This window comes from Arachis hypogaea, chromosome 6 (assembly GCF_003086295.3).
Source record: "Arachis hypogaea cultivar Tifrunner chromosome 6, arahy.Tifrunner.gnm2.J5K5, whole genome shotgun sequence".
Lineage (NCBI taxonomy): Eukaryota > Viridiplantae > Streptophyta > Magnoliopsida > Fabales > Fabaceae > Arachis > Arachis hypogaea.
Genome location: NC_092041.1, coordinates 108920472 through 108938697, shown reverse-complemented (window position 1 = coordinate 108938697; position 18226 = coordinate 108920472). Strand labels below are relative to the sequence as shown.

Below are 18226 nucleotides of genomic sequence, written 5' to 3'. Positions count from 1 at the left end.
GGAATAATGACATCTTTAATCCTCATAAGACTTGGCCTCCGAAAAAAATGATTTGTCTAGCATTAGCTTTAGAAAATGAGCTTAGGAATATTTTTGAATTACAATGTATGTCCATTCTCTCTATTCTAAATAATTTTTAGAATCTTTCATCCATTGGTACTTTTAAGATTAATTGTGATGTTAGTTATCTGGTTGGATGATAGTGTTAGTTTTGCTTGCATTATTAGAAATTACAATGGAAGTTGGCAAAGAAGGTGTTTGGGAATGACTTGGAGTAATAGTATTCTTCAAGGAAAATTATTTGCTGGAATGTGGGTCAACGAGATGTTATTTGTGAAACAGATTGTGTGAAAACGTTTAATCTTGTTACTAATCACCAAGATAGATTTGGATTTATTAATACATTGGTACTCAAAACAAAAAATATTATGCATTAAAACTGGTATGTTGATTTTTGTTTAATTATGAGAGTTACAAATATGTGGAGCTTCTTTTTTTTTTAAAAGAAGTTTAAAAATAATCTTAAACGAAATTATTTCTCTATTTAAACAATTTTTTTCTTATTTTTTTATTTAGTTTATTTAAATCATCAACAAACTAAAAAGAGGCTCAATCACAGTAATATGACTAACAATTAAATTGGTAGAGGAGGCTCAATCACAGTAGTATGACTAACAATTAAATTGGTTTATCAGTCCTTTATGAAATGATTATATATTATTCTTTTAATTTTTAATGATCAGATTGACTTTTTAAGTTTAAATTGTCAATCACATTAATTTTTATGTTAGATTTGTCATTAGCATTAACAAAAAGCATATACAACCTGGCATGTCATTAGACTAACCTAACATAAATTAAGTTTGGTTGGTTTAATAATTAATTTAATAGTTTATTTAAGTAAACGTTAGAAGTTTGAATTTTATGTTGTACATGCAATAATTTATTAACCAACGATAAATTTATTTAAATTTATTTAAATTTACGATAAATTAGTTATTAACCTATCAAAAATACTGTGATGCCAAAAAAAAAACTCACGTGACACAATGATTACAATCAATTAATCTCGAGGGAGCAATTTGATTATAGATGAACTTAACAGATGAATGTAATAACTAATTTAAAGAATACTTCGTGCTATCAAATTTTAATATTATAGTGGGGTAATCACAATTAGATGTACTGAATTTTAATTATTATGCTAGAAACTAGAAAGTACATGGGTTATGTAATTTTTGGTTCTTAATTCATAATTTTAATTAGTTATTCTTTTTCTTAGAATTACAAAACTCAAATGATCATATTTCTCAAGGGTCTAAAATCTGAATTGGTCATCAAACCAATGAAATTAAAAGTTTAACAGAAATTTAACATAAATTTATTTGAATATAATAAAATAATATATTTATATATAAAATATATATTAAAAGAATTTGTATACTATTATTTTAAATTAACCAATTCAGATTAGTTCGATCGATTTATTAAAATTTCTTTTACCACACCAACCGTTTATATTTCTACTAACAAACTCTTTCGTTTATATTTGAAAAATAATCAAAACTTCACAAAAAGTTACATATTTTGGATAATTTTGTCAAACTAATTCAATATTTGACAAATAGAACTAATTTAAATTATTTATGGTTAATGGTCAAATGAGGTAGTTTAATGGCTCATTCTTAAACGCTCCTTACTAAGTATGGAGTGCTGCACACCTTGTGAATTCGTTAAATCTAAACTCTTCATTTGTTATATTTTATTTGAATGGTCTGGATTTAAAATGGTAACCTGTTAATCAGGTTAATTATTTTTTACAAGTTTTAGAATTTTTTTATAAATTTCAGATATTGGGCTGAAATTCAAAATAAAAAAATAGTATATAAATATTAAAAATAACATATTTGTAAAAAAAATTATTGGACTTTAGAATTAAAATAAATAATACATAAAAAAATAAATTAAAAATTCATGTACTAAATCTAAAAAAAAATTTAAATAATATTAAAATTTAAATAAATTTTGTTTTGTGTGAAATAAAATTATAATATTGAATATAAACACAATGATAAAAAATTGTGTTATATATATTTTATGTATATAATATTAAAATTTAAATAAATTTTGTTTTATGTGAAATAAAATTATAATATTAAATATAAACACAATGATAAAATTTTTTGTGTTATATATATATATATATATATATAATTTTATTTTGTGAGAAACAAAATTAAAACATTAAATATGAATAGAATAATAAAAAATTTTGTATTATATTAATTTAATTAAAAAAATCATATATATAAGATAAAAAGCAAACAAACATATAATAATTTTATTTTGTGTGAAACAAAAATTCATATAATTTTTTATTAACAATTTTTTTATTGAAATATGTCATTTACTATATTTATAATATATTATTTGAGATAATTATATTATTTTAGTTAATATATATTATTTAAAAAAATATTTAAAATTTATTATTTTATATTAAAAATATTATTAAAAATATATTGTTAGTTTTTCTTAAAATAATACTTTCTTTTATTTGGTTCAAAATACAAAGGTTACAAACGCCATATAATCTCTCATCACTATAGTACATACATTTTCGTTGTTGATATAAGATATAGTAAAATGTAAAAGTTTTAACTGTTACTAGTTCATGGATTTACCACTCTTAAGGTGCTAATATAGTAAAATTGTGCTTCCACTATATGTCATTTGAATTATAATTCGTTGACAAAGAAAGAAATACTCTTAATTATATTTAAATAGAATAATTATTTATTAGGCTCATTCTTATACAAATAAATTTTTTCTTAGTTTTATATCTGTAATATTTTATACCAATTAGTTTTAAAATTTAATTATTTTTTGAATAAATTAATAAAAAATAATACAAATAATTGTTTAAATAAAATTATATTTTAATTTTTCATTCTATTACGTACAAGTCGAGGATAATTTGAAAATAAAAGATAATGGACTTGTTATAACTGTCATGTACTTTGTGCTTTAACTGCGTCATCATTTGAGAATCATGGCGCCTTCATGGAGACCGGTTCTTCTACAGAAACAGCGTCTTCCTTTTCTATGGCAGCAATTTTTTCTGCTTTGAAGGTCCATTTATGGTAGAGGTGGAATGGAGTGGGTTCAAGAGCGTCAAAATCTATGGCTAGACAGAACAATAGTAAAAACACCTGCTAGTAAACAAAACAGTGAAAATACTTGAAGACATCACATCAACAATAACAGAATAACGGAGGAATTCTATTAAATTTTTCTGAGTATTTTTTTGGTGTAAAAATAGTCCTCTGTTAAACGAGCAAATTAGTTTTTTTTGTCAGTGTCAGTTTGTTTGTTCACCCCATAACAAAAAAAAAATAATAACAATAATAAACAAATTTAATTTACCTGATCACTTTTGATAATAGGTTAACTTTTAAAGAGTGCTGCACTCCCTACTTTACCTGGAGTGCACTAGCTTTCGCCTAGTTTAATTGTTGAAAGATAAAAATGTGACAAGAAATAAAAGAGTGAAAAAGAGAGAAATGGGTGTAACATAGAAATGCACGATTAGCAATTTCTTTGGCCATATCTCCATTCAAAGTGGCAAGTAGTAACTCACTGTGTCGGTGATAAGAGAAGTGCTTATACTCTTTGGTGATATGCCTGGACTTCAAAACTAAAAAGTGTGAAATCTATTTATATCATGTTATTGCTGCTACATAAGCATTCCAAAGGTAGATAATAGTAATACAACTATTGCCCAATCTTACAAACTAACCAATCGTCCATACAAATTTACAGCAGGTGACAATCATGGAGCATAGCAATTAGCAACTTCAAACACCACGTTTTGCATTCTGAAAGCTAAAGAGAGGGACCGAGGGATCAATGGTATTGACGCTCATCGATAAATTAGTGTCAGCTTATTCATCAAGTATAGCACGACCAAGATTTGTTGCCAGAGCCAGCCTAATAGAGCTCAGTGCCTCGGCAGGTAGGTTAGGTTCAGAGAAGTGCGGGCGCAATCTCGCCCAAGATAACTCTTGAAGTTTGTTCAACAGAAGATTGGTCTCAGAGACATTTAGAAGAGGACACTCGTGCCAATTAAACAGCTTCAACTGTTCCCAATAGAAACAACTCAATCATATATTGCTATATAATATTCAGCACTATTTATCCATACACATAAATAGAATGATCACGGAAAAGCATAATACTGGATTAGTTATGATAAAAAGGAACCGCAGCAAATGGGAGGGAGAAACAAAAAGGAAGCTACCCTCTAGCACGTGCAATTCAATTACCAAAAAATGGCATGCCAAGAAGTGTGAGGTATTATAAGCAGCAAAATAAGAAGTGTGAAGTGGATATCTTTCAGATTAGTCTTATTTATGTTTGGATGCTTGTATGCCCAATGATCTCCACTGGAACCACCCAGTGCATTACAGAAACAGCGAAAGAAGTCTGTAGATTCCGTTAATACAATAGCATAATCTTACACTCAAGGTTGTAATAGAGACTAACCGAGTCATACAGAAGCGGCAGCCAAAAGCGCTGAGGGGTTGATGGATTTTTCATGAGCTGCAGAATACAGGAGTAAATCATAAAGGATTTCTAAACACAACCTAATATAGCATATAGAAAGAACCTTAACTAGACTAAATTATGCATTTCGGCATATAATTTTTACTGGAACCCAACTTAATAATAGAGGTGAGTATGTATAACCAATACCAGTATGAGAGAGCCTACTGCTTGTCGAGCAGCATCCGTTGCCTTTCCACCATATACCTGCTGTAGGGACCTTTTGAAATCCCTATACCTGAATTTTTAATATTTAATAAATGTAAGAATGAATAAAATGATAAACAATTTGATTAAGGCACAAAAACAAAATGATCAAATTAGGATATATACTTGTGCAAAAATTCAAGACCCCCAGCAGGCTTGGATTCAGAACCCAATAATTCAATTAGACCTTCCCATTGCTGTATAACGTAGATATTCAAAAATGAGATCAAAACAATTCTCCAGAGAGAAAATTTCATATCTAGGGATTAAGTCAATTAACTAATAGACATCAAAATTTTTAAGTAGCCTGTTTGTTTGGAGACTTTTGAGAATTACCTTAAAGCTTTCATCAGAGATTGACTTTCCAACAGAATCAAATAATTGTTGAGCAATCCGATTAAGACGACTAGTATCTTTGGACTGTTGAAGCCAATATACACCAGCACCTTTATGACCATGCTTCCAGTGATATACTCCCGCAACCTAAATATTAAATATAACCATAGACCATCCTAAACTGTGTTATGAAATTTACAATTGAATTTTGATTCCCATCTTTCGGCTCATAGTATATGCAAGAATGGATACCCTAATAAACAACGTAATTTACCTTCATGATATCGGAACTAATATGATCAAGCTCATACAAGCGGCAGATCTCAATGTTCTGCATGATTAACAACTTCTGTCACTTACATATATCAAATGCACATAACGAAGACAAACATTTGACTTCACAGAAAAATTAACATAAGAAGATGAAGCAGAAACCTTTAGCAACAAGTCATTATGTTGAATGGATTGCCTGTACAACAAATTCTCTAACAAGCCCATTCCTTGCTTCATGCATGATGTCAAATATATTGGAGCTATCTGCAAATACATGGATTTAGACCATATGAGCACCAAAATCCTTGCATAAAATATCAATGTTTTACAGAAGATATTTCAACATAGCAGCCTAGTCCATTCAAATACATATCACATGAAACGCCTATAATCCCAAATACTTAATGCTGTTGGACAATTATACTTTAACAATTTTTTACTTTTAACTTTTTAATTTTCATGCATATATAAGGGAAATTCCATAGTAATCAAATAGACAATGGTATTTAATTATATTCGCAATAACTTAAGCTAATATGTTCTTATAGGTGGCTCATATCCTAAAAGTTCAAATATCATTACATTCACATTCTTATCCATGCTTCATACTATATGAGCCATCAGTTTCATTCTTATTCTCAAGTAAACCTTGTGCCACAGAATACAAAGGAAAGTTAAATATCAGATATTGATGAGCATCAACGGGATAATGTAGATCATCCAACATAATTAACCATTCTGACATCATATTAACATTATACTTCTATTCAAATAACTTGCACTCACTTGCCAGGTCAAGGCATGTGATGATAATACTTGAGCATACACAAGCCGATGTAGTTCTATCATGCTGATTCCCCCCAATTTATAACGCTCATCATGTAGAACAATCTCTGCTTGCTCACTCCCTGCAGTCAACAATTCGATCGCATGTGCAACCATCCTATAATATTGCAAATGACGTGAACAGAAACTCCCAACTTCATCAAATCACACCAAGCAAAGGAGAAAGTGCATCCAGTTTCTAATATTTTATGCTCAAAAATCATTTAGGCCAAAAGTCTTTATCTTGAAGAATTATGATTATAAGCATTTTCACTAAAACAAAAAGCAAAACAAACAACTCCAAACACGCACTCAGTACCTAAAGGCAAAATAAGAAAGAAACAAGATAGGTAGCTTACCAAGGACCAAATTCTCTAGAAGATTCTGCTAAAACAACCTGAGCATTTTGGCACATTGAAAGTTTAAATTAGGAATGGGAAGGACAGGATTGAATAAATAGAATAATGAATGCAGCAGCAACAAGCCCATACCACAAGGAAACAAGAAAGAAAGTAATGAACACAGATATTTACAGATTAATATGCTTTACTCACAGCTTACCTCAGTATTTTCTTCAAGAATTCCAACTATAAGTCCAGTCAACTTATGGTTACTTGATGGTGGTTTCAGTTGGATGCATTTTTGTGCCAAATTATACATGCTTTCTATTCCCTGCTTACAAAGAAGAGACAGAAGTCAGGGGGAGGCAGAAAAGTCATATACAAATAGATTAATCAATCAAAGAGTACAAGAAAAAAAAGGTACTTAGAAACTGTGTACCAAAAACAAAATAATGATAAGTTAGTAATTCCTTAACTAGATCAAAGTTACCGTTGTAAATGGCCTGATGTAAAGAAAATGAGAAATATACAACTCAATCCAGTAACATGTAGCCATGCAGAGACTTTCAGTGTTACCCAGCATAATTTGTAGCAAGTTTCTCAATCCCTCACGTGTATGGTGATTACCACATTGAATCCAGAATGGACTACAATCCAGCTTTGTAATTTGAGATCTCCATTTTTCCCAGGCCTATAAATGGAATTACAAAGAATCATACAATAGTAGATTAAATGTGCCTAAAAGCAAATATAAAAGTAGTTTTCTATAGCAGCATTGGAATATACCTTGATGAAGTCAGGCTTGGATTTAAAGAGTTCACCTAATTTTCCATTAGTAGATTCATGACATAGGCGGGGCATTTTGGAAATAAGAACAGCAACTGCCTCCACAAGCCCATTCTCTAACTGAGTAATCAGATGATGTCAGAAAATGAGATACAGTAATAAATATATGATACAGTAGCAACAGCATCAGCTTCATATAAAACAATTCCAGGATTTTTCTTTATTGGGGGGTTGTAAAAGAAGAAACATTATTATGATATTACAACAAGGCTAACAGATCCATAATATAAAAAGGATAGGATAAAAAAGTGCACCAACAAAACAATGATTTTCAATCTCTCTGCATATATCTAAAAGAGAAATCCCTACATACAACCAATACAAATAATCCTATATAGTATTATGTTCATGATTTGATGCCAACCTCACGATTACTAAGCTGATCTAGTTGATAAGATCCATGCAACCGCAGCATTTTCACCTGTACACAAAAGCCAACTTCAATATGCAGTATTTATTTACAAGGAAACAATATATGTGAAGAAGAAAATGAAAGAAATACATTAGCTTTTTACTAACCACAATATCAAGCCAACCAACTGAGAGTGCAGATGACATCACTTCCCAATATCTAGGGTCATCCTCAAGCACCTATACAAACAAATTTGATATTTATACTTCTCCAGCCTGAGAGTAATTGGTTAAACACAAAAGCTATAAGATATATAGTATGAAGACGGCCTTTTGGTGTTCTGTGGTTTCTGCCTCTTTACAGATATATCTTTATGTTCAACTTTAGTACAATGAATTAATAAAACACATCCTGAAATCTATACATGTTAAATTTGAAGATTTAGGCTTAGGCCCATTCAAAATAAAAATTATAAAAGATAGGTGGGGTTTAGTGTGTTTTATCCATATCTATCTATTTCATGATTGTGTTCTATAGCTTTGAAAACATGATGTTTATCCATGTCATATTATGTTGCATGCCCATATCAACCGGATAGTTTTCAAATGTTATTTTCTCTTTTTTTAGCATACTTCTGGCCACTGTCATAAGACAATACAAGCCAAAACAATACTTTCCGTTCATTCAAAGAAGAAAATACAGGCAGAAGAATAGAAATTTAATCAGACCTGTATGTCAACAAGCTCCTTCTGAAACCGAGCAAGCTTGCCATAAACTGTTTCATGTGTGCTTGAAAAGAGGCTGTCATAATCCTGATATAAAATGCAACCATATAATAATCAGCATTAAGAAAAGATATGAGTTGGGAATTAGAAAACCAATTAAGAATTTAATATAGATTATTACAGCTAACCAATCAACAAGCTTTTCAGGTAACCATGCTTGAGATTGCTTGTCTGCATAAAATATTTCCAACAACTCCCAAGCTGCTTTCAAACATGTTGGCTCCTCACGTTTCTACAACAAGTAGTAAGAAATGTTTAGTTCCTGGTTCAAAATTCCCACAAAATTGATCTCATCTCAACTCCATAGAGTTAGTGACACAATTTAGAAACTAAAGAAAAAACTACTTTCCTACCTTAACGATATCAGTTCGTTCTTCAATTATTGGACCAGGTGGCAACTTTGGTCCACTGAGAAGTGAAGTTATGTCCTTGCTATACTCAAGCACATTCTCCCACCTAATTGTAAGAAAAAATTATCAAGCTATTGTAAACTAGTGACACTAACATTGACAAAAGTTCACAACTACATTGCGGTGAACCCGGACGAAAGTCCTCAAAACAAAAACTGATCAAATCAAGACAACAGTTTTCCATGTCATCCAATTTGAAAGTGCAATAAACCAAATTAGATGAATAACACTAACATCCTCAATCTTAATAATCACCTAAACAAATAATCATCTGAATAGAATGAATCTAACAACACAACTACTACATTGGCAATTTTGCTTACTATAGAAGAAACAACCGAACTCTCTAGCAAAATGTTCGAAAACCGGAATCTAAAATCTCATTATTAAAACACATAACGGTTAATTACCAATCCATCTGATACGGCGAAGAAGACTTGATCATTTCCGAAAGTGCACTCCGGCGACTCTGGAGCAGGGCAAAGGGGGCAACGGAGCCGTACGCGATTTGGCGCCAACGAGAATCGGAAATCTCCGGGTCTCCGACGCCAAGCTTAACTTCGAGGACCTTACCTCCAGACTGATCCTGCGGGGTTTGAGAAGGTTCTGAAGAGGGAGTGACGAAGAGGGAGACGCGGAGGGAGTTGCCGCGGGCCCAGGAGATGGCAATGCGGGAAATCGGAGGGGCGAGGCCGTGGTGGAGAGGGTAGACCGCCAGTGAGTCTTTGGTGTCTTCGGAGAATGGGACCAGAGCGCCATTGCCGACGGTGTCGGAGGCGACGCGGGACATGATTTCAAACAGGACTGTGATTTTTAGGGTTTTGGGTTTGTATGAAAAAGAAACACTATTGTATTAGCACTTAGCTGAAAGCAACACCATTGACTAAAGGACAAAAAGGGTAGTGCTGAACACAAATAATAATAATAATAATAATAATAATAATAATAATAATAAGAAGGTGCTAGCCGAAATAGATCCTCTCCGATTTTTTTAACACTTAGATAAAATAAAGTGTAATCTCTCACCTTTAATTTTATAAGTGGAATAAAAACTAAATAAAAGAGAGAAATTAGTGAAAGATGAGATTAAATACTAGATACCATTTAATTTTTTTCTACGGAAAAGAATCTACTCCCGATGCTAGCTGACTTTACCGATGAGGACGCTCTCGTTGATGTCCAAGACGAGAGAGTGGCGTTATCACATTTAAAAATGTAACTTAAAAAAAAGAATAAAACAATAACTAATTATAAAGTGTGTAAGAAGTTAGAGAAATTTAAGCTTTTAAATTTAAATTAAGCTTAATGATAAATATGTATCTAAAAATAGGGATATATTTTTCTAAAAAAATAATTAAATAATATTAAAAGTTAACTAAAAGTTGATTTGTGTTGTACAAATAATATTTTTTAAAAGATTAAATGAAATTAATAAGAAAAAAAATTTGTAGGCTAAGATTTTTCTTTCAAAATTTATTATTATGATAAGAATTATAATATTAAGAGATAAACTTTGCATAAGTTAATCTAAATTATTTTTGTTAATAGAATTATTAAAAAGGTATTATAATCCAAATTAATCAATAGTCTTAATTAGATAAAATTAATAAATCATGTTTATTAAATTATATATAATAGTGTATATTTTGAACATAATATTTTAAAAGAAAAATATAAGTAGACAATAAAAATATTAAATAATGTGAATAATAAATATATTAGATGTTCATTTTATTAGGTGTATGAATGATTATTCTAATATTAAGATTTAAGTGGATAATTTAAAAATATAGTGTATTTTTATTTGATTAATAGTTGTTCATATTGTTCAAAAAAGTCATTCGTATGTTTTATTTAATAACTCTCCTATATTCTTCAAAATATCATGCTAAACAAAAATTTCGAGTCAATGATGAAGCAACATTTCTTCATTACTGTCTTAGATAACGACTTGATTCCAAATCAACCTTCAAAAAAAAGGAAAAACAAGAAATAATTAAGTTTTAAACATAATAAGGACTATACTGCATGTTGAGTCCAAACGACAAGAACTTTAAAATATCGCAATAAACTTTACCAAACCCTAAATCTTATTATCACAAACGAAATGTCACAACTTCTTGCTACCCTTATTCAAAATAGAATTACTCGATTTTTAACTCAAATTTGTTGCTCCATCTGCAAGATCATGTCCCATTGTATTCAAATTCACGAGCTCAACCAACTCAGGATGAGAAGCAACATTTCTCAACACCTCACTAACGGAATCAAAATAGTCCTTCCCTCTTTCTAGCTTCATAGAAAACTTTTTGATTCCGGGGACTAAGAACAACAATTTAGGCGGCGACGACGGCGACAGCGACAGAGAAGAAGAAGCTCGATCCTCCTCAAAGTGCCAACCCTTGGCGAGTAAGCGAGGCCAAACAGCTTCCCAAAAGAGATCATTGGATTGATGTTTGCTCAAAGAGGAGTGTTTTCCGGCAAAGTATAGAATCTCTCTTTGTGTAAGGCTTGCCCAATCGTTCCCAATAGGAGCCTTATTCTTCTTAGATTTCTTTGTATTGATGATTTCTTCTTCTTTATTACCAATTCCAAGTGCTTCAACAAGATTATCAAGCCCAACTTTGTTCTTTAGAACGGACACATAATTTTCTAGTGTCACTAGTGATTCTCCATATAGCCAAGACATCTGCCAAGTAATTGAATATTTTTTTTCACAAAATAAAAAATGCTTTAATTTTTGTCATAGTAGTAGGTAGTAATTAACATGTTTTTATTAGACTAATAGTTGGTTTTCAATTAATTTTAAATCAAATATTTTATTTTTTAACAAATTTGTATCATTATAAAAGTTCTTGAGAATTACTCTCGTTAGGTAAATTGATTCTTTTATCATTTTCAATAAATTTTTATTATATATGTTAGATAAATAACTTTTATATAAATTTAGTTATAAGAAAATTAAGTCTAAACTCTAAACCTATCATTATAAGATAAGTTAGTACGTCTATCAAAACAATAGAGAGATGTCAATTTTTTTGGTGTCTAGAGAGATGTCAATTTTTCTAATAAGAAAATTTTTAGATAATAAAAAAATTATTTAAATTAAAAATGTCTAATTTAAAATTTTTTAAAATTCAATTTAAGTATTTATTCTATCAACATTGATTAATTATACAATAGAAAACTACTTTCATTTACCACATTATTCGGTTTTTAATTTGTTAAATATATGAAAGACAATAAATAATTTATGAATAAGCTTGCATTTTTCACAAAGTAAAAATCCACATTGTTTTTATATAAAATTAATAATTAAAAAATTTAATTAAATATTAAATTATCTAATCTTTTTTAACAATCTTTATAGTAATACAAATGGGGAGCTCATTTGCTGACGTGGCACTCATACGTTGAGTCTGGGAGTTTATTTGCTTACGTGTCGTTACTAGAAATTTTTAGATTTATATTTATAAATTATAAATTATTATTTGCTCAGGTTGTTATTTTCAAATTTTAAGTTTGGGTTGTTTTACTTAGGTTGTTATTTTTAAAATTTTAAATTATTTTATTTGTTTGGATTATTTTACTTATGTTGTTATTTTTTAAATTTTAAATTATTTTATTTAAGTTGTTATTTTTTAAATTTTATTTAGATTGTTATTTTTTATATTTTAACACTATATTTTAAAATCTGTTAATTCTTTTTAGCATAATTTTTTAAAATTTTGTTGATTTTTTTTTAAATTGTAGCTACATAAATTCTTTTAAAGAAATTTAGAGTTTTAAAAAAATTTACGTTAATTATTCTTCGGTTGTTACATACTAATATTACAATAAATAAATATTTACGTTAGTTTAGAATTTTTAAATTATTATTTATTTAAGTTGTTATTTTTAAATTTTAAATTTGGGTTGTTTAACTTAGTTTGTTGTTTTTTAAATTTTAAATTAAAGTCAACCAAATTTTAAAAAATTTAGTTATGATGCAACTATAAAATGATAAGTTCTGAGAGATGTAAAGCACCACAATTTAAAGTACATCAATCCCTTTCTTTACATATATCCAAAATCTCCCTACTTATTCTACTGGTTGATATTCACAAAATTGCTAACATCAATCCTACAATCGACAATTTGTGTGTATGTATACGAGTGATATGGTTATGGACACTATCAAGTTACAAAAATTCTCCATTGCCATACTCAATTGAGATGGTTTGACTCGATGAAGACGCGAGTTTTCTACTAATATCCTTTTATCCATGACTCCAAGGTTATTTATTTATTTATTTAAATTAAAGTCTATGTACATTGGATTAGATATTAAATAAGTCTATATTTAACTTTTTCTTATGTTATTTTCTTTTTTAAGCAGGTATCGAATAAAGGTTGGTGTCATTGATGATTCTAACTGTGGATGTTATGTAGTCTTTGACAATGAGGCAAAACAAGTTTTGGAAGAGAGCTGTGTAGAGATACTTGATCCACTCCTATTGGTAAGATCTAACCAATATTTATTTCTAAAAGCATTAGTGAAGATATTTTTATTGGTACTTTTTATATTATTTATTATTAATATATTATGTAATATCCTGTAGAAAGGAGATCTATCAGATACACCTACACTTTTACTCAACCTAATTGATAAGATCTTTCTCTTCATTATTGAAGTTCAAATATATGATATTTCATATTTTTCACCTTCTTATAAAGTTAAGAAGATGACTAATAATGTGGATCTCATAAATAAATTCAAAGAGGCTCACCCTATTCAAATTGTGAGTATATATAAGTGTACTTCTATTAAAAATTAATTTATTTTTTGCTTTCTTGGTCATTAGTAGTATCTAATTTATAAAAAATAATTAATTATAATTTTAGGATATTGACTACACCGGTGCTTTGTTTCTAATTTCAAAGACATCCTCAATCATTGAAGGGGAGAAAGTAGAAGGTACTAAGGTATTTGTTCAAAAAATATTTTTTTTGTTTGTTCTCTCAAAATTAGATCTTAATTTTATTCAAAAAATATTAGTGAGATAAAATCAAAGGTTAGAAAGAAGTCTTTAATTTAACGTGGTTTTTTGTACAGAATTTGTTGCTTGAATTCTCCATTGAAGTTGCGGCCAATGATGAATCTGAATTGTTGGAAAGTGCTATTACACCAACTAAGTGACTATCCTCGGAGTCGGAAGATTCGAAGGTGGAAGGAGATACTTCAACTTGCAAGAAGATCAAGATTAAGAAAGATACTTGAGAATTTGGATGCACATGTTTTGGAATCTCTTTTAGAGTCTATCTAATAGAATAATGCCAAACATATGTTTGTTTTGGTGGAAACATTGTCTTTTCTTGAGTTATTATTTTTCTTTTGGTTCTTTTCGATTTTTATGTTTGGAATTTAGAATTTTTTTTAAATATAAATTGAAGTTATTTAGTTATTACTTGTGATTTTATTTTTAATTTGATTCTCACCGTTGATATTCTGATAATTTTTAATTTAATATTTAATGTCATAAAGTTATAAATTTTTTCTTTGAATTATTGTTGATACAATTAAGTTAGTTATTAATTTTAATTGTGTACTTATTTAAAAAAAATCTAATTATAATTTTTAATTAAAGTATTATGTTTATAATTTTAAATTTAAATTCAAATATACTTTTTTTTTGAATTTTTACGTAAACAATTGGGTTTGAGAATATTTTTTAAAAATTTATATAATTTATAAGTTACTATACTAATTACAAAGGATTATAATAAAATAAATAGAATTATCAGTCTTATTAAGATGTGAAATTATTTATACTATTTAAAAAAATGTAATACTGTTTAAATTTTAGAAAAAGTATAATAAAGTTAATATTGTTTATGATAAAACTATAAAAATTATTTTTAAATTAACAAATTTCTATATTCCTAATGGACAACGGATGTTTGATTAGAAAATTTTATTTAAAAATTTAAAATTTATACTAGCTAATTAAAAAATTCTATTTTAAAAATTTTAAATTTGAATTTCTAATACTAATTTCTAATTAAATAAGTTTTTAACCATTTCAATTTTTAAATTTAAATTTTTTTACTTGCCACATTTATAAATTTTTATTATTATCTTTTTAGATTGTCTCTCCACAGTAGAAATACTTTCATCTTTTTCTCTCTTTTTAAGTATTTTTTCTAAATTTACGTAATTTATAAGGTTATTAATTTTTTGATTGCATTTAATTTTATTTATTTTTATCGATAAATAATAGGATTGATACTATTTATGACGAAACTAATAAAAATTATTTTTAAATTAACAAATTCCTATATTCTTAATGAATAACAAACGTTTAATTAAAAAAAGTTTATTTAAAAATTTTAAATTTACACTAGCTAATTAGAAAATTCTATTTAAAAATTTGAAATTTAAAACTCTAATACTAATTCCTAATTAAGTGGCTTCTTAGCCGTTTTGATTTTTAAATTTAAATTTTTTTTATTTGTCACATTTATAATTTTTTTTCTATTTACTTCGTTTACATTGTTATTTTTTAGATTATAACAATAGAGGTACTTTTATCTTTTTCTCTCCTTTTACTTATAAGTTTTTCATTTTCAATCTCTTTAACTATAAGTTGAATTTATTGATCGTGAGATTAAACTTATATTTATTTGAAAAAAGATACTTTTGTAAAAAATATATATATTATTTTTTGTAAAATATGTTTACGTAACTAAATAAATGAGAATAAAAAAGAAATTAAAGCAGCCATCGAAAATAAAATCTGTGCAATTTTACATAGACATAAGAAGGCATTAATTTTATGTTCTATTTGGTAAGTTAGACATGAGAAAAAATTGTAAAAAAATTAGTGTTTTCGCATTTTAGAGAGACACAAAATACATGTTTTTAATGGGTATTTGTGTACGACTATGTCTTTCATATTTTTGTCTCAGTAAACAAACAACATACATGTACTCCTGTGTACTCCTGTGTCTATATTTTGATGGACATATATACCAAAAACAGACGCTGTCATATGTGTACTACTTTATTTTTTTAATAATATAAAAAATTTGATAATAAAAATGTATTATGTATAATGTATATACATTTTTAATTGGTTAAAAAATTTATTTATTTGATATTTTTAGGTATATATTGAAAGATACAAGAAGTCCAAAGAGAAGTAAGAGTATATTGAAGAGAAGATTGATATTAAAAGACAAAGAAAATACAAAGCAAAGCACAATTCAAGGTAGATTTTATATAAAAAAATAAATTAATTATTTTATCATTTTTGTTTTTAGGTTAGAATAATATATTTTTTTATTTGGTATTTTTAAGTATGTCAGTTCTATATATTTAGTTTTTATTGGGTATACAAAATAACTAACATGTCATGAGTATTTTGGTCGAATGAAAGCCCATAAAATACAATATTTTTTATATATTATTTAGCTATTGACAAGTAATAAATTATTAATTTACATTGTCTTCGTAATATGTTACTAAATTTGTTTATGAAAAAATTACAGGAAATTCGAGTGATAGTTCTAATGGTGTGTATTTTCAATCGGTGTTGTCGAACATTACAAATAGCATTAATACAGATTTTTATTTTTGTATGATTTTTTTTAGAACTTGCTTATGGGAATGTACATGCACTTTATGTATTTTGATTTTCCTACTATTTATTCAATTATAAACTTTAACAGAAAATATGTTCAAAACTAATATCTCGAGTTATTTTATTAGGTAATAACCCAACACCACATTGATCAAGGTCTCCAATTACTAATCTACACTCTGTAGATAAAAAAATGATGTTCTAATATTAGTGATATTAGTAATTCAGGTATCACACATGAAGCATATGATAGTCTATGTCATCAGACAAGTCAACAACATCTTCAACAAACATCAAATAATATCTACCAGTTACTATGTTAATATGTTTTTATTATTTAAAGACCAAACATTTAACTTTTTAATTGGTCTATTAAAAATAATCATTGGTATATGCTAAATAATTATTATAGATTCATTGGAGTACACAAATCGAATTAGATTGCAAAGGGATGTAAGACTGAATATGAAGACTATGCTATTTTAAAAGAGACATGGTAAGATAAACATGATAAATTGTAATTATCACAAAACTAAAATTTTACTTTTTTTTATCTTTAATACTACCTTCATAATATATATTCATAATTCAGCTGATTCAAACATTTAACATATATTCATTTTTCTTTTTTTATAATATAAAATACTTGATGTATTATCTCTAATGATTACAGGAGCAAGTACATTTAATTCAAATTTAGATACTAAAGAATTAGAAGAAGTGTGCATAGCTGAAAAAAAAGACACCTGATACAAAGAGAAACATTTTTGAAGGAATTGACTACAAATCTTTCAAAAAATTTTCAAGAAGTTGAGAATATTACTGAAAATACGACTATTTTAGATGATTCTGTGCAAATTTAATACCCAGCCATATTCGATGTAGCTGAGAATACAGGTAATTTAAGAGGTAGCAATATCAGCACTTTATTATTTACTATTGTTATGCTTTTTATAAACAAAAAATTATCGTTTAGTGTTCAAGTTTTAAAATTCAAACTAAGATATGGTTATATATTATAATTTTTGTATTTGAACATTGATTTATTGTAAAACTTAAATCTTGAGATTGGCACAATGAAATTGTATTATATGATCTCATCTTTTTAATCCATAAATTGCATTCTTCGGTAATCTTTTATAAATATTATTTTTATACTTAACATGGTGAAAGAAAGGTATATTTTTATATAAATTATTTGTTGCAGATATAACTAAAACAATTTATTATCTTGGTGATTATTAGATGTGATAGATATTGATGACCCAGAATTTTTTGTCGGCATTGCGACGCCATGATATGGTACGAGGAGAGATTAGAGAAGTCCAAAACAGGATCCAATTTTGAGTTCTCAATATGTTGTATGCGAGGGAAGGTACAACTGCCGTTTTGAAGCACCTGATCGGACGCTCAGGAATCTTATGTCAGTTACCGATCAACATAAGACACATAAACCATTTGGTGGTAAGATTGTTGTTCTAGGAGGTAATTTCAGACAGATACTTCCAGTGATTCCGAAAGGAAGTAGACACGATATATTAGCATCCGCTATTAACTCATCCCAGCTGTGGTCATTTTGTAAGGTTCTGAAACTGCATACGAATATGAGGCTTCTAATGTCTTC

General features: G+C 28.0%; 2 protein-coding genes across 2 annotated transcripts; one reads left to right on the top strand and one right to left on the bottom strand.

Annotated features, from left to right (window-relative positions):
- Positions 1 to 3690: 3690 nt before the first annotated feature.
- On the bottom strand, positions 3691 to 9951 carry LOC112755576 (nuclear pore complex protein NUP85). Its single transcript, XM_025803755.3, has 18 exons — positions 9391 to 9951; positions 8924 to 9026; positions 8692 to 8802; positions 8514 to 8597; positions 7953 to 8024; positions 7798 to 7854; positions 7374 to 7493; positions 7078 to 7278; positions 6808 to 6918; positions 6606 to 6643; positions 6208 to 6364; positions 5584 to 5685; positions 5423 to 5479; positions 5149 to 5295; positions 4939 to 5009; positions 4756 to 4843; positions 4546 to 4602; positions 3691 to 4139 (listed from the first exon to the last, which is right to left on the bottom strand). Exons 1-18 carry the CDS (start codon positions 9768 to 9770, stop codon positions 3945 to 3947), a joined length of 2151 nt encoding a protein of 716 aa, XP_025659540.1. The 5' UTR covers positions 9771 to 9951; the 3' UTR covers positions 3691 to 3944.
- A 3253-nt stretch (positions 9952 to 13204) lies between these two features.
- Positions 13205 to 14359, top strand: LOC140173382 (uncharacterized). Its single transcript, XM_072196476.1, has 4 exons — positions 13205 to 13479; positions 13582 to 13761; positions 13865 to 13945; positions 14076 to 14359. Exons 1-4 carry the CDS (start codon positions 13336 to 13338, stop codon positions 14157 to 14159), a joined length of 489 nt encoding a protein of 162 aa, XP_072052577.1. The 5' UTR covers positions 13205 to 13335; the 3' UTR covers positions 14160 to 14359.
- The last annotated feature ends 3867 nt before the right edge of the window (positions 14360 to 18226 follow it).